Consider the following 22,444-nt stretch of genomic DNA (forward strand, 5'->3'; position numbering starts at 1 on the left):
AAAAGGGTTAAAAAGGGGTTGAAAGATTGTATAGGGTTTACATTTTATTTTAACCTACGAATTTGTAACTTCGTAAAAAGTTATTTCATTAAAAGAGAAGAAAACTATTGTTAGCGTTTTTCAAAATTCAACATTTAAGGTGGTGAAAAAGGGGTTGAAAATTTGTATGGTGGTCAATATTTTTTGTAAGTACGGGACTTGAATCTTTGTATAATGACATATTATTAGAATACGAGAAAAGTAATTTCATCGTTTTTAAAAATTCATACCCTATAAGGGTCCAAAAGGGGTTGAAAATTTGTATAGGGTTCAAATTTTATTTAAAGCTAGGAACTTGAAACTTCGTAAAAAGGTATTTTATTAAAAAACAAAAAAACTTATTCACGTTTTTAAAAATTCATCCCCCGAGGAGGTGAAAAAGGGGTTGAAAGTTTGTATGGAGATCAAATATTTTTGAGATAAGATAAGATAAGATAAGATAAGATAAAATTAATTATTTATTTATTATTAATTAATTAATCATTCATCCCATAACAGGGTTAAAAAGGGGTTGAAAGATTGTATATGTTATAATTTTATTTAAAGCTAAGAACTTGAAGCTTCGTAAAAAGGTATTTTATTAAGAGAAAAGAAAACTAATTTCAGAGTTTTTGATAATTCATCCCCCAAGGTGGTGAAGGGGGTCGAAAATTTGTATGGAACCCAAATATTTATCGGAGTGCGGGACTTGAATCGTTGTATAAAGGCATATTATTACAATACAAGAAAAGTAATTTCAGCGTTTTAAAAAATTCATCCCCTAAAAGTTTAAACAGGGGTTGAGAGTTGGTAGAGGGTTCAAATTTTATTTAAAGCTAGGAACTTCAAACTTCGTAAATAGGTAGTTAGGTAGTAGGTTTTATTAAATAGTGGACTTGAAAATCTTCTGGGGGTTGAGAGAGATTATATCGAGATTATCGAGAACAATTTTTTTCAGTTAGGGGCTTGAAACTTCGTAGCCAGATTGTGAAAGACAAATCTCATACGTTGTATAATAATTAACAAATGATTAACCGTCCCTACCTTTTGCTGCATAATGTTCTAAGCTAATGTAGAATTTATAACCACCAATATACAAATCCACGCGTACGAAGTCGCGGGCAACAGCTAGTATATATATAAATGCAAGTGTCCTGACTGACTGACTGACTGACTGACTGATTCATCAACGCAGAGCCGAAACTACAAAAGCTAAAAACTTGAAATTTGCACACCAGGTTGCATTTATAAAGTGTACAAGAGATAAGAAGCGATTTTGAAAAATTCAACCCCTAAGGGGGTTAAAAAGGGGATGAAAGGTTGTATGGGGTACAAGTTTTATTTTGAGCTAGGAATTTGAAAGTTCGTAAAAAGATATATTATTAAAATACAAGAATACTAATTTCAGCGTTTTGGAAAATTCATCCCCTAAGGTGGTGAAAAAGGGGTTGAAAGTTTGTATGTAAATTAAAAAAAAATTCGAGCGCGGGACTTGAAACTTTGTAAATGGGGATATTATTATAAGACAGGAAAAGTAATTTCAGCATTTTTGAAAATTCATCCCCTAACAGGGTTAAAAAGGGGTTGAAAATTTGAATCCATTACAAATGCTTTGAAACTTCTTAGAAAGGTATAATAGCCGATTACAACAAAAAGTAATTGCGACGTTTTAGGAAATTCAATCCCTAAGGGGGTTAAAAAGGGGATGAAAGTTTGTCTTGGGGTTCAAATTTTATTGTAAGCTAGGAACTTGGAACTTCGTAAAAAGGTATTATAATAAAAGAGAAGAAAACTAATTCCAGCGATTTTGAAAATTCATCCCCGAAGGTGGTGAAAAAGGGATTGAAAGTTTGTATGCACATCAATGATTTTTTTGAGTGCGGGGCTTGAATCTTTGTATAAGGGCATATTATAAGAATACAAGAAAAGTAATTTCAGCGTTTTTGAAAATTCATCCCCCAAGGTGGTGAAAAAGGGGGTGAAAGTTTGTATGCACATCAAATATTTTTTCCGAGTGCGGGACTTGAATCTTTGTATAAGGGCATCTTATAAGAATACAAGAAAAGTAATTTCAGCGTTTTTGAAAATTCATCCCCCAAGGTGGTGAAAAAGGGGTTGAAAGTTTGTATGCAGATCAATTATTTTTTTGAGTACGGGACTTGAATCTTTGTACAAGGGCACATTATAAGAATACAAGAAAAGTAATTTCAGCGTTTTTGAAAATTCATCCCCCAAGGTGGTGAAAAAGGGGTTGAAAATTTGTATGGATATCAAATATTTTTTTGAGTGCGGGACTTGAATCTTTGTATAAGGGCACATTATAAGAATACAAGAAAAGTAATTTCACCGTTTTTAAAAATTCATCCGCCAAGGTGGTGAAAAAGGGGTTGAAAGTTTGTATGCACATCAAATATTTTTTTGAGTGCGGGGCTTGAATCTTTGTATAAGGGCATATTATAAGAATACAAGAAAAGTGATTTCAGCGTTTTTGAAAATCCATCCACCAAGGTGGTGAAAAAGGGGTTGAAAATTTGTATGCACATCAAATATTTTTTTGAGTGCGGGACTTGAATCTTTGTATAAAGGCACATTATAAGAATACAAGAAAAGTAATTTCAGCGTTTTTGAAAATTCAACCCCCAAGGTGGGAAATAGGGGTTGAACCTTTGTATGGAGATCAAACATTTTTTTGAGTGCGGGACTTGAATCTTTGCATAAAGGCATATTATTAGAATACAAGAAAAGTAATTTCAGCGTTTTTGAAAATTCATTCCCTAAGATGGTGAAAAAGGGGTTGAAAATTTGTATGCACACCAAATATTTTTTAAATGGCGGGACTTGAATCTTTGTATAAGGGCATATTATAAGAATACAAGAAAAGTAATTTCAGCGTTATTCAAAATTCATCCCCCAAGGTGGGAAATAGGGGTTGAAATTTTGTATGGAGATCAAACATTCTTTTGAGTGCGGGACTTGAATCTTTACATAAAGGCATATTATTAGAATACACAAAAAGTAATTTCAGCGTTTTTGATAATTCATCCCCCAGGGTGGTGAAAAAGGGGTTGAAAGTTTGTATGCACATCAAATATTTTTTGAGTGCGGGACTTGATTCTTTGTATAAGAATACAAGAAAAGTAATTTCGGCATTTTTGAAAATTCATCCCTCAAGTTGGTAAAAAAGGGGTTGAAAAATTGTATGGAGGTCAAACATTTATTTGAGTGCGGGACTTGAATCGTTGTATAAAGGCATATTATTAGAATACATGAAACGTAATTTCAGCTTCTTTAAAAATTCATCCCCTAAAAGGTTTAAGAAGGGGTTGAAAGTTGGTAGAGAATTCTAATTGTATTTAAAGCTAGGAACTTCAAACTTCGTAAATAGGTAGTTAGGTAGTAGGTTTTATTAAATAGTGGACTTGAAAATATGCTGGGGGTTGAGAGAGATTATATCGAGAACAATTTTATTCAGTTAGGGGCTTGAAACTTCGTAGCCAGGTTATGTATAATAATTAACAAATGATTAACAGTCCCTACTGCTATCTTTTGCTGCATAATGTTCTAAGCTAATGTAGAATATATAACCACCAATATACAATCCACGCGTACGAAGTCGCGGGCAGCAGCTAGTCAACTATATTTACATAAACGAAGTGCCCATTCATTAATACATTTAAAATGCAAAACAGTACAACCAGAAATGGAGGTAACCTTGACCAGAGGAGTATTTATTATGTAGTGATATACTTAATTAGTACAGTTTCATCAAAAAATATGGAAATCTCGCTAAATCTTAGTTTTTTGAAATATCTAATTTGAAATTAAAAACCTGTGAAATTACAAAACATATGACACAATCTTATTTGTAGAGCCGTAAGAGCGTGTTACATATTTTTGCAGCCTTCGAAGAGTAACATATTATTGCAGATGACTGTACATACAAACAATGCGAGTTAATTAAAAGCTTGTAAAACTGTTGAAATTTGGGGTCAATCTCTCAATTACAGTTTTGAATGATTCACGGTTAGTTTCACTAGACTTATATCGACTGGTGGAACTTTGACACCCACCCGCTATCTTCAGTTACCCGTGAACAAGATGCATGTAACTGCGTCGAAATATCTGGAGCTCGAAAACAATACAAAAGGTAATCACGGTTCATATCCCGCTCGATATAAGTCTAGTGAATCTCTCAATTACCAAGTAACTGTAATTGAGAGAGTGTTGTGTGTGTGACACCTACACCGACATAGTTACATCTATTAAGATCGCCTATAGCGTAACGTTTTGCATAAACCACGTAACTGTTTATGCAAAATAACGATAACCGGCTAAATAGTGATAGCTATATTACGCTCGTTAATTCCTATTGAATAAATTATCGCTGAATATTAAAGGAATTTAGCTTTGTTATTGTATAGAAGATTTCAAACAGCCTAAGCATAGTTTTTAAATATAAAAAACCTGCCTTTTGGTATACGTCCCACTGATGGGCATTATTGGGCACAGGCCTCTTCTCGTCCGCAAAAGGACTTTGGCTATAGTCCCCCACCCTGTCCCAATGCTGGTTGGGGACCATTGAAGTATAATGTTAGTAATAATAGCTCAATGTTGGGGACACATACCTAAACCTTTAAATTTCTTGGCAAATATGTGCAGGTTTCTTCACAATGTTTTTCTTTCACCGAAAAGCTAGCATCATTTGATGATGACTAGTTGTCAAAATCAGATTAGCGCTTATCTATTAAATAATGAACTTCTCATTCTAAAACAATACGAGTATTATGTGATCGATGTGTATTATGTGATTGGTATCGATACCAATGATTAAATTGATTAGATCAACACTACAGCAAACGTAACCAAGCCCCGAGGTTACATATTTATTGAAATTACGCGAGACAAGATAACAAGCCTACTTGTGACGTCAAGTCTACTTCATACCATTTCATACTAACAACAATAAGGTGACCATGGGTGAACCTTATGCCTTGGAAATAAGGTTTACGAATGCTCTGTTAAAAGGGTGAACGATAGAGTACCTATGCGTTGGAATTGTATCAAGCGTTCGAGACGGTTCGAGAGGCGGCCGCGGTAGTTGAGTAAGATAGGCTTTATTGCATGGTTGTGTGGTCGCAGTGCCGGCGATGTCTGTTGTAGAAAGTAATTTATTTATGCGACAATAAATAAAAAAATTACAAAAAAAAGTTCCAGTAGACAGGCACAGGATAGAACTTGTCAGATAAAATGGTTAGGTTAGCGCGTTCTTGGCGAAAAGCTGAGATAAATAAATATATATTTATATTTATTAGGGGACATCTTACACAGATCAACCTAGCCCCAAAATAAGCAAAGCTTGTACTATGGGTGCTAGGCGACGATATACATACTTATATAGGTACATAGAAAACACCCATGACTCAGGAACAAATGTTTGTGTTCATTACACAAATCAATGCCCTTACCGGGATTCAAACCCTGGATTATTGGCTTCACAGGCAGGGTCGTCAAATGGTTATTAAGAAGTTATGACCAAAAAAAACAAAACTCGTTTCAATCCGAGCTACCTTCTAGGTAATAGAAAATCACCTCACAACTAGGGGTTTGACCGCGAGCTATGGAGCGAAGCATATTAGGTGTGACATTACCACACCCGGAACGTATCCGGAACACCACGCTGCGCTCCAGAACAAAAGTAGTCGACGTAGCTCGGAAAGCGGCCAAGCTGAAGTGGGACTGGGCTGGTCAAGGATGAGTCTGCCGAATGCCGAGTGAGCTGTGGGCCAAGATCGCCCCAGAGTGGCAGCCCAGCTCAAAGTGGGACATTACAGGCTCCTAATAATAATTAACTTTTTTACCAATTTTGCTTAAGCTAAAGTGATAGAGCTATAAAATCGCCTATCGCTCGCACTGGCACCTCATCCCACCATTAGGCCTCTATTTTATCGGCGCTTGGGCAAATCGCTAATGTGAGATCATTAATTTTATGAAATCTTGCATCTGCTAGTTGAGACACGGCTTCCGAGCAGTATTAGTAGTGCAATTCTTAGCCAAGTGCTCTAGAAAACGGGGAAATAAAGTTTAATGATCTCTAAAGCTCTGAGGATTGTGTTAAAACGCTGGTAGCATAGTGGTAAGGGCGTGTGATCATGAATCCGGAGGTCGAGGGTTGAATGAAGCCCGGCGCATACCCCAACCGGATCGGTTCTGCCGGATTTTTACGGAACTTTTTGTACTTTGTATGATATATCGTATCAAATCATTACCAGTCGCTTTTCCATAAGCATATAAAGTCAGAAAGAAAACGGATGAAAGAAGCGCCTGGCGTCCGTTGGCTCGTTGGGTGGACGACATCCGTAAGATTGCGGGTCACTTCTGGATGAGATTAGCTCAGGACCGGGACAAGTGGCGTACTAGAAGAGAGGCCTATGCTCAGCAGTGGGCAATAAAGGGTTGATAATATGATGATGATGATATAAAGTTCTTTACTCAATAAACTCTACTTAAATGTTGCAGCATGTTATGTAATTGTATAAAGTACAAAAACAAGTGATTATGCATTCGCCAATATTGCCTGATCTGCTTTTACCGAAAATAGGACGTGATGTGCTGCCAAATTACCTGTTAAATACGTTAATACTAACACATTGTACTCGTAATGTGAATGCTAAGAAGGCAACGTACTAGAATAACTACTTATTTCTATTACAGACATTATTCCATTGTTGGCGATAATACTGGGACCCTAAAACTGCCATGAGACAGTCGCACAAATACACGGTGGCAAAAAATAACTGCGTCCCCGCTGCCAGGGAGGTTTTGGGATCATACTGAGCAACTTTTACTAGACCAACCCCGAAATCGCGAAAATTTAGCCAACCTGTATAACATCTTTCTTTCCTTTTTTTTTAATTGTGTATTTTAGTCTGGTATCTTTTTCTAAATATGTGAATAAAATAAGAAGTCAAAGATCTGAAAATGATTTCTATAAAAATCCCTTAGTAATAAACAATACGCTTACTTAATAGACATATAATAATAAAAAGAGATTTAATGAATTACGATTACAGCCAGCAGACACGTTCATTATCTAACATCTACTTACGCTACCTACGTATGTGTTCATTTGTTTTGTAACATTGACATTCAGTGTTGCACTTGCGATTGCGGTTCTCCGAGTATCTGTGTTTTTTTTTTGTCTTATCGTATGTGTTTGTTGAAACTTTATATTACATTATTTAAGTATACCTGCGGTTGTAGCATGGTCACATTTTAATCGCCTGTCACCATGCCTGTCACGTTCTAACAAGTATGTAAGTGCGAAAGTGACAGGCGATAAAAATCCTACCATGCTACCGCCGCTGATTTAGAAAAACTTGTTACGGTTTTGATTTTGTTTTGATATGACCTTGAATGTGTACAGTCTACGTGTTTAGTGTAAAAATACGTCATGCTCAAAAATATGACCCATATCTCTAAGTTGTATGCACCCATATTTTTACACCTGACTACATGCGAAGTGTAGTAAAAGTCGTGCGTGAGATACGCACCAATAATCAAGACGATCTTCAATGTCATATCAAAACCAGTTAAAAATCAGAACAATTTTTGAAGTCTGAATCGGGCTCTAGGTTTTAAGTAAATAACATTGAAAATTTTTATGTCAATTGGAATATATTACCGAAAACAACGAATTTGTGTAGAAGTTCCGTTTTAAACGTAAATATAGCAAGTTTGGCGTAATTGGTAATTGGTCGTATATACGTAACACAAATTAAGTTTATTTAAGTAAAGAGAGAGCTAATAATTGGTGTATATAATATCGTTCAAACCTATAATTTATCAAACTAAAAATGAAATTCTCATGTACCTACCTATCTCAATTATTAATCTCAATTAAAAACTTTTTAGTTATATTAACTTTTTAGTTATATTAACTTTAATTACCTACTTAATAACAATCATAGTACCTATATTCCGGTGTAGAAGGTTACAATGTTACGAACAAATCTAATACCTTTAAACGAGCAATTCTTGTTTATTTATTTATTTATTTATTTATTTATATATATATATATCTCGGAAATCTCGGAAACGGCTCTAACGATTTCGATGAAATTTGGTATATAGGGGTTTTCGGGGGCGAAAAATCGATCTAGCTAGGTCTTATCTCTGGGAAAACGCGCATTTCCGATTTATTATATGTTTTCCGAGCGAAGCTCGGTCACCCAGATATTTATAATGAATTGTCAAAAATTTTCAGTAATTTTCACTACAGATAAAAACTATAGATAAATATGTGACAAGTTTACAAGACTTTTATATATGGAAAATCTGCACTTTATCGGCATATCACTGACTATTGCAGCATAGATCATTATCTATCATAAGATTCATAAGACTACCTACATAATACATATATAAGAAATGAAATTTAATATATTACGCAGTTTATGCGTACCAACATCGAAATATTAATATACTTTACGATTAAGTACCTATCAGTTAATTATAGTTATACACATGATAGGAAATATATTAAATCACAAGCCGTAAAATTACCTAACACGAGGTAACTAAGTAAATAGGTACATAGTAAATACATATACCTAGTAACATATAATATTAATTCGACTTCTGTACCTCACGTTTACACACACACACACACACACACACACACACACACACACACACACACACACACACACACACACACACACACACACACACACACACACACACACACACACATCACCACACGCCAGATGCTATATATTACATTGATAGCTAATTTGTGTAACATTTCTCGACGTTATTGTCATATTATGCAGACGTACTAATAGTCTGGAGTTAAATTAAACACAAGTCGTCTCCTTCACGATTTTCGTAGACATCTCTTCTAAATACCTAAAACTGGTATGGATGTGTTCCTCGTGGTCTCTAGAATACGAATTGACCGGTTTTAGTTTATGGAGAGGGGGACGTGTCGATAAAAAGGGGGGGAATGTGGGCGGCCGACCAGCATTGATATTTGTTCACATCTCGAGTCCTATGGGACCGATCGGTTCGTTTCAGGTGTCGTTTGAAAGAGTATTAAACGTGCTATTATTGCTTCATAATAACTGTAGTCATAACTGTAGTCGTTTAGAAAATATTTTAAAATATATGATTTTTTACCGTGCATGGATGGCATAAGTACTGACAAAACATGCGTCTAACTCAATAAATTATAACTTTACCGCAATTAATGTTATTACAAAATATACGAGAAATTTCATTAGCTTTCTAAAAATATAAGGTTTATTGGTGTATGGTATTATATAACCATGTAATGATGAATTTTGTTCAGCATGGGTCACTACGCACCGTCACGTAAATGGCGGGCGACCGACCTCAACTGTTCATTGTTTCTCGGGTTCTATTTTACTGATCAATTGGTGATGGATACCATTAGAAAGAATGTTAAATGTACAATAATTGGTTTCTAATAATCGTAGTCATAACTGTAGTCATTTACAAAATAATTAAAAATATATGATTTTTACCGTGCATGGACATAAGTACTGCTAAAACATGCTTCTAACTCAATAGATTATAACATTACCGCAATAAATATTTTCAAAATATACGGGAAATTTTATGAGCTATCCAAAAATATAAGTTTTATTGCTTTAATAATGTTGTATAACTAAGTAATCATGAGTTTTGTTCAGCATGGGTACTGTGCACCGTCACGTAAATGGAGCCCGGCCATCGTTGAGTTTTCATTATATTTCAGGTTCTATTTTTCTGATACATGGTGGATACCATTTGCAAGCATATTAAATTTTCTGTGAATACTCGATTGTTTGAAATCTGAGGCCCAAAATAACCATTTTAAAAATATTAAAGAAAATGTTTAATTTTTACCTTAGAGGTTTGCTTAGTGACTGAAATAATTTGAGAAAGAGATAATGTAGTAAATATAGCGTGAAATTTTTAGAGTAAAATCAGCAAACTATTTATTAACTTTCCAAAAATATTGTTTAGTTACCGTACAACTATAAACATATATGTAGGTATGCCAGGACCAATTTCGCCAAGCAAGCAAACACACGGCGCGGCGAGCGCCTGGTAGACCAGCAGCATTCTATTATTGTTTGACAGTACATTTTATAATGTAGGTATCCAAAATGATAAAATATCGATATAAATGATGATCTGAGGCTTGTGGCGTTAAAGAGATATTTGTCGCCGCATGCTCCAGGATGCAAAATAAGTGACTACTATTTGAGTAGCAGCGTATGTCCACATAATAACTATCCGTGAAGTCCGGTTTTAAGTATAGTAATAGTAAGATAATGTCAATATTGAGTAAACTATCTATATTATATTTATTTACTATTTTATTTTACGGTCTCATTTATAGTTTTTGCTTACCTATTGATTCATTGGCGTTTGGCATTGTAGTTTTAGCTTGTAAGTATGACTCTATTGACAGTTATAAGATGTACTACGGTATTTAAATAACGCTCGTCTGTAACTACATGATCTTAGATCTATAATAGCGACTCATAACTTCTCTGTTCGACTGTAAGTCATACAAGAGAGTTAAGTAGCGATTGCGATATAAAAAGCTATATGTAGAAGGCTTTATCACACGTTTAGAACCTTAAGGTTGTTCAATTCACTTTGAGCTATAAACTATAATACTAGCAGCTTAACATGCAATATAGCGCCCAAAACAGCTACTGTAGATCTTAAATCTTTAGATGAACCTTTTAAACACTTTTATCTCACCAGAGCCTGTAAACTGTAAACTAAGACTATAGATGTAGCTATTCTAGAGCCAGGTTGTCTTTAGGTAAGAAAATAGGTGCTAAGTGTCGCCTAATTGTTTGTTGGGATTTATATGACGGTGCGCAGTGACCCATGCTGAACAAAATTCATTATTACTTGGTTATATAATATCTTACACCAATAAATCTTATGTTTTTGGAAAGATAATGAAATGTCTCGTATATTTTGTAAATACATTAATTGCGATAAAGTTATAATTTATTAAGTTAGAACCATGTTTTAGCAGTACTTATGTGCATGCACGGTAAAAAATCATGTTTTCAATTATTTTGAAAATGACTAAAGTTATGACTACAGTTATTGAAAACCAATTATAGTACGTTTAATATTCTTTCAAATGGTATCTATCACGAACTGATCAATAAAATAAAACCCGAGAAATAATGAAAAGTTGACGCCGATCGCCTGCCATTTACGTGACGGCGCTTAGTGACCCATGTTGAACAAAATTCGTAATTACTTGGTTATATAATATCATACACCAATAAAACTTATATTTTTGGAAAGCTAATGAAATTTCACGTACATTTTGTAAGAATATTATTGGAGTAAAGTTATAATTTATTGAGTTAGACGCATATTTTATCAGTACTTATGCCATCCATGCACGGTAAAAAAATCAAATATTTTAAAATATTTTGTAAATTACTAAAGTTATGACTACGGCTATTAGAAACCATTTATTGTACGTTTAATAACCTTTCAAATGGTACCTATAAGCAATTGATCAATAAAATAGAACCCGAGAAATAATGAAAAGTTTACGTCGGTCGCCCGCCATTTACGTGACGGTGCGTAGTGACCCATGCTGAACAAAATTCGTTATTAATTGGTTATATAATATCATACGCCAATAAAACTTATGTTTTTGGTAAGATAATGAAATGTCTCGTATATTTTGTAATAAAATAATTGCGGTATTGTTGTAATTTATTGAGTTAGGCGCATATTTAATCAGTACTTATGCCATCCATGCACGGTATAAAATCAAATATTTTAAAATATTTTGTAAACGACTACAGTTATGACTACGGTTATTATGAAACAATAATAGCACGTTTAATACTCTTTCAAACGACACCTCACACGAACCGATCGGTCCCATAGGACTCAAGATGTGAACAAATATCAATAATGGTCGGCCGCCATCTTTGCCCCCCTTTTTTTCGACCCGTCCCCCACTCCATAAACTAAAACCGGTTATTTCGTATTCTAGAGATCACGAGGAACACATCCATACCAGTTTTAGGTATTTAGAAGAGATGTCGACGACTTTTCTCGAAGCAGGCCGATTTCCACCTGTCTATAATTGTTTCACATAATATCTAACTTATACCTTTCTGTAAATAGCTGCATGAAATTAGGAATGATTGATAGACTAAGTAAAAAGTTGACATATACAGTGCTGTGGTCAGCCCAGTTATCAATTTCCATTGGAAATAAGGGTTGCCAAAAAACGTATCCTAAATTCGCCTTTAGTAAATAACTTATATATATATTACAAATCATAATTCCACAATAACTTGTTCCGTGGGCGTTTACTAATTCAACATTTAGGATTTTTTATGAAATAATTTAATTTATTTATTCATCATAGTTTTTTTTTTGTTAGTACTATTGCTCTTTGGCTCAATCAGAGAGAATAAGAACAATAAATAGTTGGTCCACTCAAAAGCACTTGAGGTGTGCATGTGTAAATATACACACACATGTGTATTTTTGTATTAATACCCATTAACTCATCCCATTCAACGCTATTTCATACCTGGTCTACCAAGTTACAAAACTTTCTTAAATTGCACTCAAGGTCTTCATTAATTGACCGAAATATCTTTCACTCGCAGACCACACGTGCTTCATTCTTTTTTCTCATATGTAAACTGAAAGAGACAGATGTATATTTCGGATATATGTATAAGATATACTTTTGCAATTGTTTCCTTTCGATGGCCTTCAATTTAAAGTATTGGGTCAAGAAACCTGTAAAACAATACTTTCGTGTACTACGAATACAACTATGTGTTACGACATAATGTTGTGTGTTTTTTTATAAGTATAAGAATCTGTATAAATTTATATAAATTCATGAGTGATATCGTTTTGATAAGAAATACGTAGTACATATTAAGTCAAAGAAAAAAATACAGTAAAAAGAAAAAAAACTCGCCATGACCACTCCACGAGGCGGTTAGCAAACAGGTAAATAGCTACTGTATTGTTTGTTTGTGTATAGATGATGTGTATTTGCCTAAACATAGGGTTTGTGATTAAGTTAAAATAATAGTTATTAACATATTACTTTGACGTATTTATTAATGAAAAACATAATAACACTTAAAAAATAAAAAATTATAAAAAAATTGTCATTATACGTATTACAAATTAAAGATATCTTATTGATACGGTTTTAACACTCCCTGGCACTGATTAAAATAACCGACTTGGTTTCACATTATATCTCAAAACTTTTTTGTAGTAAAAGCGGTGCGATACTGGCACCTTTTTACATGTAATGTTTTTGATGGGATGTATTAGACATCACCAAGATATGTCAGTGTCAAATAAGTGTCAAAAGTGACGTTTCTTCAAACAAAAACGTCACATTTGACACTTGTTTGACACTGAAATATCTTGGTGATGTCTAATAAATATCTAATAGATATCTAGTTCAAAATCCGAATCGGGCCCTGAGTGAGTTTTGTTTTATATTTGCATGACAAATAAAATAAAATATTTAGGCAATACGAAGAGCGGGAGGAATTTAAACTATTGATAGGCCAATTCGAACTTGCATCTGACATCAAAACGATGGCGAAATGATATCAGTTAGTTATCATTAGCATTTCGCATTAGTTTGATATCATTTTGATGTCAGGTATAAGTTTGAATTGGCCTCTGAGTTGCTTACTGATCAGTAAGTATCGTGTAACATTCATATAATTCAGAATGTCAAAATACACTTCCTTGCTCGTAATTAAAGCAAAGATTTATATTTATACACCGGCAGCCAATGATAGTTATGCGAACTAAGCTATATGATAGTTATGTATTAGGTATATTACAAACAGCAACACTCTTAACTGTCCATCGGTGGACCTTATGCTGTTTGTAATAAGGTTTACGAAGTGTCAGTTAACAGTGTCGGCGATAGTACAGCAATTTTACGACTGGGTTAGACAACTTAGCCCGTACCATGAGTCACTGATGACAGTATCAAATCTGACATAATACGCTAATGTCTAAGTTAATTTACTTTCTATCTCTCTCGCACTAATATGTAATTACAATAGAGTTAGACCAAGACAAGTCTGCAACGATTTTGATAGCACACGCAGTGCAAGTGTTATTTATACTTCATAATTTCATAGAAGTTTGACGTTAATAATAACAATTGCACTGCGTGTGCTATCGAAATCGTTGCAGACTTATCTTGGTCTAACTCTAGTTCGCAGTCTAGTCTAGTAGTCTCTAGTCTAGACTGTAATTAGACTAATTTTGATGTATGGGTGTGAAGCTTGGACGCTGACTCAGAAAGAAGAGAGTAAACTCTTAGTGGCGGAGAGGAAAATCTGGCGAAAGATTCTGGGGCCTATCAGAGATGAAGTTGGAACATGGAAGAATAGGGAGCTAGAGAAACTGGTTGCGATGCCCAATATAATTGGCGAGATCAAAGCCACACGACTCCGCTGGCTTGGTCACCTGGAGAGGATGGGGGTGGATCGTGCTGTGAGAAGAGCGTATGTGGGGCACCCGGGCGGAAAACGTCCGTCTGGGCGTCCCTGATACCGCTGGAGTGACGAAGCCCAAAAAGACCTGTCCGCCCTCGGAATACCCAACTGGCGTGAAGTGGCGCAAAATAGGGCAGAGTGGCGCTCTCTTGTGTCAGAGGCCAAGATCCTTTTTGGGTCACTGAGCCAGTGATGTATGTATGTATGTATATATGTAACTTCAGTCCGCAGTTAGAAAAATTTATTATATGAATGTCAAAACAAACTTCCTTGGTGAGTCTAACCGCAGCGCAGCCGCAATGCAACTGATCGTCAGCCCAGCCATTAAGTTATTACTGCATCATATTACTGCAATTCTAGCGTAATGCGATTACATATGTGATTTAATCTCCGGCTAATTATTTAGGAATTCGGTACGATTATTGGAGGATATAAAGGGGTTCCATCAAAAACCAGATGTAAAGTGTTATATTTAACTAGGTGCAATATGTCTGCAACTTAATACCTCTAACAGGAGTCACCATTAGTTTCTTCAGGGGTCCGGTTTTTTAAAATAAAATGACCATCGCGGTCCGGTTCTACTTGTTTGTTAAATAAGTAAAATATAATATAGGTCGGGGGTCCGGATCCGGACCGCGGTCCGCCATTTGGTGACCCCTGACCTATAAGGTCAATGTGGCTAATTCCGTCATAGGGCCTATTCCGTCCATTAGCGTTTTTCTCGAACAACGAACAAAATTGATAAAATTCATCGTCAAACCAAGCGATTGCTTTACGTAAGTTTCAGCAATGCAAAGCAAATGTTTTTTTTTTTCCTACGATTGAAAATCAAAGAAATATACGCTCGTGGACGGAAGTATAGCCCTTATGCATAGTTTTTATGTATAGAGAAAAGTAGCCATTACTCGGGATTAAATGTACCGCTGACATGGACGTTTTTGATTGAAGAAACGTCACTTGTGACACTGACATATCCGATCCATGTCATATCTAGACCTAATATTTGACGTATATTAAAGTTCGAGCCAGGTCGTAATATATTCGTCATCGAAGAACGCTTCTAGTTTTACGTCATCATTAATGGGCGGCGGATTGACGGATGCAATATACGTCAAAATCATGTCAAACGATATACGTAAACGTAAACGTGGTTTAAATAAGACGTAAGTAGGTATATTGTATCCGTCATCCGCATCCGCCCATTAGTCATCATCACGAAAGTCATTGACCTACCATGCATCTATACTGACCTGCATCTTACGATGCAAAAGAATTATCGTGGGAATATGGGACGCCCATATAATTACAAGCTTATATATATTATTTAACTTGTAATAAAAAATCTACATATTTAAAAGAAGCCTTTATGGAGTAATTGTCACGTAAAATGTTTGTAGGCATTTTATGGAATTAATAAATGTAACAATTAAACTAAAAATACGGTAAAAACATATTTCTTCTATTTATATATATATATATATATATATATATATATATATATATATATATATATATATATATATATATATATATATATATATATACGTGTGTGTATTTATAAAGCCCAACCAAAAGAGCCTTGAAGGGACTGTAATAAGACCACCATTCGACGCGAGAGGTATAGAATCTTATTAATTTAATCTTATTGATTTAAACAATCGTTAAAACTCATCAACATTTTCATCACCGCTCCAAATTAGACTAATTTCTTAATCAAACCAGTATACCGAAAACCGCCCTAGCAATATCGAAAAAAAAAATCCACGCACGAAATACTCATACGGCGAAAGTCACACTGAGATTAGAGGTTGCACCCACTATATAACGGGTTGGCGTCGCACGCTTGGCACATTCCACCGTCGGATTCGCTGTACAACAGGCAAAGCGAATATGAGAATATTGGTTAGTAGATGACTTAAAAAGTGAAGTGATGTGACGTGAAATTGAGTGTTTTTGAGTTTGAAAATTGAAAATTTTGAATTTGGTTAAAAAAATGTGCGAAAATAATTTAAAATTTTAATTGCATTTAGAAGTGATTGCCCGTGTAAAAAATAAATAATCAAAAGTGTCGTTTAATAAGATTAAATAACAATATTTTTTGTGAATATTTTCTTTATTTTAAACACAATACTGAATCGGAACGATTAAGAATATTTTAGAGGACAGCAATTTCAATTTTCTTAATTTTAAACACTTGAATATTTAACTGTTTACGATTTAATAATCAATGTATTATTAATTACAAATATAATTATTAAAACGTTTTATTTAAAAAAGCATTAACCTTTCATATGCCTTGTCCCGTATATGTACGTCCCCGACAATTTGGACTGTAATTAACAATTTCAAAGTTATTAATTCACAATAGCTATTTTTTTATAAAGGCATACGAAGGGTTAATTAAGTAAAAATGTATAACTGTAGGGTGACCATATTTACCGCAAAAGTGAACTTTTTTTCACCTGAACATTATATCGTAAGTACATACTATTCCGTTTTCTGTTCCAGAAATCCACCCTAATCTTGGCCGTGGCCATCAGCCTAGCCACGGCAGAGGAGAAGGCGGAGAAGAAGGCTGAGCTGACCGAGAAGAAACAGGACAAGCGAAGCCTGTCCGACTTCGGCTGGCACGACTTCGGGGGCCAGGAGTCCCACGGGTACGGAGGAGGCCAGGGAGAACAAAGCCATGGCCATGAACACCACGAGGTCCACAAAACTATCACCACAGTGAAGAAAGTCCCAGTGCCCTACCCCGTGGAGAAACACATCCCCTACCCCATCGAGAAAATCGTCCACTACCCGGTCAAAGTACACGTACCCCAACCTTACCCAGTCGTCAAAACTGTACACTACCCAGTTAAAGAACTCGTCAAAGTGCCTGAGTACATCAAGAAACCTTACCCAGTTGAGAAGGAAGTGCCTTACCCTGTGAAGGTGCACGTTGAAAGGCCTGTAGCTGTCAAGGTTTACGAAAAGGTCCCCTACCCGGTTGAGAAACACATTCCAGTACCAGTTAAGGTGCACGTACCCCAGCCGTACCCGGTAGAGAAGGAAGTGAAATACCCAGTGAAGGTTCCCGTTAAGGTGAACGTGCCCTACCCAGTTGAGAAGATTGTCCACTACCCCGTAAAGGTCCATGTTGACCGCCCAGTGCCCGTCCATGTTGAGAAGCCAGTGCCGTACACAGTTGAAAAGAAAGTGCCTTACCCAGTGGAGAAAAAGGTGCCTTACCCCGTGAAGGTGCACGTTGACAGGCCAGTCCCAGTTCACGTTGAGAAGCCTGTGCCCTACACCATTAAAGTGCCCTACCCCGCGCCTTACCCAGTGGAGAAGCTCGTCCCTTACCCGGTAGAGAAGAAAGTGCCTATCCCCGTCCACACTTTAGTGGAGCATCCAGTGCCAGTCCATATTGAGAAGCACGTTCCCCACTACGTGGAGAAGCATGTCCCGCACCAAGTGAAGATCGGAGTTCCCGTCATCCAGGAACACCATGAGTCTCATCATGAACACCATGGTGGTGAGAGTTCTGGTCTCGAGAGCCACGGTTATGAGAGCCAGGGTCTTGAAAGCCACGGTCACGAATCTCTAGGAGGTCACCACGGTCACGAAAGCACAGGTCACGAATCCCTAGGAGGTGGTTATGGGGAGGGTCAGGGACATGGTTATGAGCACCATGACTTCGGAGGCTACGAGGGTGGACACCATTAAGGACTGATCTCTTTGTTGTTTAGCTTGTAAATGTTAACTTGTGTATAGTCAGCTTAAGTATTGTTTAGTTTTTGCGACTGGTTTGTGTAAATAGTACAGAGAGTATTAAAAACGTGATATATTTTTTTTATTTGATGTTTCATTTCCTAATACTCCATAATAATTATTTGTCAATTATAGTATTTTTGAAATAGCATGGGAACGGTGACGGCTGTCTACTCAAAACAATTTCGTGAGATTTTGCGTCTATAGGTTATAAATTGTCTAGAGATGACAACTGTCACCGTAACCAAGTTATTTGAAAAGTACTATAGTCTGAGTAGGTAACACAGTTATTTCCATAATTATTTAGTGAAAACATAACCCTTTCTTCGGTAGTTGAGTAAAGAGAGGTAATAGATGATTATATGGAAAATTATAGCGATGTGAACTGATATGATCTCTAACAACTACTGTGCTAGTAAATTTAGACGAGTGAATGACTTTTGGCAGTTCGTTCCAGGGGCCTTATTCGACATGCCACTTTTGACGTCGCATGTTGAAGTTCATTTGAATCTGAACAATCATGGGTTGTCGAATAGGTAAAGTGTGTCACCTGTCAGTGAATCTCATGTAAACAAATCATTTCATCGCTAGACTTGGTTGTCTATTGGTATGGCCGCCATGTTTGGATTTATGACATTTAAAAGGGGATTCTATGGCATAGAGTAAACTGCATTTCTATTTTCTATAGTTTTTTGATTCCCCTACTCGACGCAAGATGGAGTTAACAGTCAAATTTCGATCTTGGCGTTATAAAAATAAACCGCAAGAACATGACATGCAGTTGCGTTGGTGTAGATCTATCATGAAAACGAATATATGACAATTGTCCAGAATTAAAAAAAAACTTGACAATAAACATACAGCAATACATATACCACTAAATGTCAAAAAGAAAACAGATTTAGTATAATTACTAGGTAACAAATTATATATAAAGTTTAAATTTTAAACCAATCGTCGTGGGTCCTAACCCCGGCTCTTAGCAATGAACTTCTTGTAACTTGTGTGAAAAATATCATTTGATATTACACCAATTACTTTATGGTGAAGTAAAATATCATGAGTCATGAGGAAGACGGAGTAGTCAGTAGCCACAATAAGCTATATTTTTGTCCTCTGGGTTAGATGGCAGTGAAATAGGGAGAGATAGTGAAGAATGCGGCAAAATAAGCATTTATTGTGTTGTTAGTAGTTAGTAGACTAGTTATTTTTCTAAAAATGAAAATTGACGCAACAGCAAGCTCATAGCCCCCTATGAGCCAGTCTGTTAGGTGCAGGCTTAAGGGCTAATCCCGGGGGAAGCGGAGCGTCGGCGACTAGCTGGTGCATCTGCTTATTAACCTCTTCTCACTTTTACCTCAGGTCCTTTGATCAATAAATTAAGGTAAAATTCGTAAGAACTAGTGCCTGTGTCATATTCTAAATTGGACGCTATGCCTAATTAGTTGTTATAAATTAAATACAATAATTATTTATTTAATTAAATTTATAACAACGCAACGTGGGGTTATTCATGATGAATTTTAATGGCTTATATAAGACAGCGGTCGTATATTGCCTCAGAAATTTGGATTTTGTCAGTTTGAATGAACAGCAAACTGGAGACATTGAGATTAATTTTAAACTTATTATTTTAGGTGTTCGTAAGAAATAAGGTATTGACAGACATTGACGGAAAATCGCGAAAACCCGGCCAGGTGCGTCGGACCACGCAAAACGGAGGAGGATTCCATACTTACTTCTTCTACCATGTATCCATATGCCAAAATAGCAACAAAAAAGCCGAACAAAAATACCGTTTCTTCGCAGCACTAGATTTCAGTCCTTTTTTTAGAAAAGTAATATGTTTAGGTACATAATATATATATATATATATATATGTAAGTAATTTTGTTATGTGAAACTTATATGTTGTGTTACGAGACTTACGAGTAGGTAACTTTAAACTTTAACAGCCTAACAGATCCCAATAAGGCCTAGTTTACCCTCTGGGTTGGAAGGTCAGATGGCAGTTGCTTTCGGAAAAACTAGTGCCTACGCCAATCCTTGGGATTAATTGTCAAGCGAACAATAGGTTCTCATGATCCGTGGCAAAATCGAGATAACGCGAGGAAGAATAACTTTGTCACAAGAATATTTGGCCAAATATAAATCCTTACTCTCGTATATTTGACCTACCTACTCGTATTGAGTCGTATTTTGCCGCCTAGTAGCCTCGAATTGGTTGTTATATGTGGCTTTCCATAAATTAAGGGTCCTTATGCTTCAATAAGGACGTTTTCATGGGGTCCCGTTGTTTCCCATAAAGTTTTAAGTCATAATGTATTGTTTGTCATATTATCATTACTCATAAAACTGAAACCGTTAACATTTCAAGATTTTAGTTAGGTTATCCTATAGATAGGTTAGGTTAGGTTAGATTTGTTTTATGGCAATCCTGAAAAGTGACGCGTTTCTGAACCAAATGAATTATGACTAACGAAAATTCGAGCAAACAATACATTATGGCTTAAAACTATTTGGGAAACAATAGAGACCCCGTTTTCATCTGAAGTTGCAATAGAAATTGATAAAGCCACATTTTTTCAAGCTTTTACTTAGTTTCATCTGTCCCGTTCTTAGTTCCAATGTGGTTCCAATCAAATCATGCAAATTAAATCCCAACAAAAACATAAATGTGAAATGAGAGCCAAGTTCAATATTAAGAATACGTGTCGTTGTTGACTCGCCGACAAAAGAATTGAGATCTATATGGGTGCCAAGTTCTGTGCTGTGTAGAAAATCCTGAAATTATAAAGGATTTGTCTTGGCTAGTTTTTAACAACAAACCAAGTTTTTGAAAAACTAACAGAAAAATATATATTACCTATATGCCTATACGTAAAAACTAGCCAAGACAAATCCTTTATAATTTCAGGATTTTCTACACAGCACAGAACTTGGCACCCATATAGATCTCAATTCTTTTGTCGGCGAGTTAACGACGACACATATTCTCAATATTGAACTTGGCTCTCATTTCACATTTATGTTTTTGTTGGGATATCATTACTTTTTGTACAGAAATTACTATAGTATTCATCATGAAAGCAGTTTGCCTAAGCTGAAAAGGAGACCCTCGCTAACGCGCGGTTAATTGTCAAAAAGTTTCAGTTTCACATTTTTTTCTTTTGTATACGCCTTACCCCCCCTTACGCCTTGTATACGACTTTCATTCCAAATATCAAGTTTCTAAGTAATCTAGAAGTGGGTTAGGTTTTTGGTCTATAAGTATTATTTTTTTCCATCGATATATCAATAATTTCCAGTTTTCAGATTTTTCCCTCTATATGCACCTAATAGTCTACCTTGATGCCAAATATCAAGTTTCTAAGTCATCTAGAAGTGGGTTAGGTTTTTGGTCTATAAGTATTAATTATTTTTTTTCCATCAAAATATCAATAATTTCCAGTTTTCACATTTTTCCTTCTATATGCACCTAATAGTCTACTTTGATGCCAAATATCAAGTTTCTAAGTGATCTAGAAGTGGGTTAGGTTTTTGGTCTATAAGTATGTATTAATTATTTTTTTTTCCATCAAAATATCAATCATTTCCAATTTTCAAATTTTTCCTTCTATATACACCTAATAGTCTACCTTGATGCCAAATTTCAAGTTTCTAGGTCACCTGGAAGTGGGTTAGATTTTTGATCTATATGTCAGTCAGTCACAAAAATGCCGGTTTTTAAAGGTTAATTTATCAATAACTGTTTGAGCTATGTTTATGAAATAGTGTATTTTGAACAAGCTAAGGGACTTGAATACATGTGCCAAATTTCATGTGTGTAGGTTAAGTAGGTTTCAAGTTGTGAAGGGGTCAAAAGTAGCTCGAAATGGCTCGTGTAATATTACACACGGTTGCTGCGTCGCCAGTTCCTTTTTCTTTGAACTTGGCTGGACACGCTACCGCGTGTCTAGATTTGACCCACTTCTCGGGTGTTCAATGAAGCTGAAAATTTACATAAGTACATAATATGTAATATGGGTGACAATACAATATTTTTATGGTTACCATCGAGCTGATCTGATGGTAATGATACAGACAGTGGTCTTTTAAGTCTTTTT

At 35.6% G+C, this 22,444-nt stretch overlaps 2 protein-coding genes across 2 annotated transcripts in view; one reads left to right on the forward strand and one right to left on the reverse strand.

The window, feature by feature from the left end:
• Window positions 1-22,444, reverse strand: part of LOC134649375 (angiotensin-converting enzyme) — a 265,129-nt gene that overhangs the window by 177,318 nt on the left and 65,367 nt on the right. The window lies entirely within an intron of this gene.
• On the forward strand, window positions 14,356-18,293 carry LOC134649689 (keratinocyte proline-rich protein-like). The gene is made up of 2 exons (XM_063504516.1): window positions 14,356-14,583; window positions 17,067-18,293. Exons 1-2 carry the CDS (start codon window positions 14,356-14,358, stop codon window positions 18,291-18,293), a joined length of 1,455 nt encoding a protein of 484 aa, XP_063360586.1.

The sequence above is a fragment of the Cydia amplana genome, chromosome 7 (assembly GCF_948474715.1).
Source record: "Cydia amplana chromosome 7, ilCydAmpl1.1, whole genome shotgun sequence".
Taxonomy (NCBI): Eukaryota; Metazoa; Arthropoda; class Insecta; order Lepidoptera; family Tortricidae; genus Cydia; species Cydia amplana.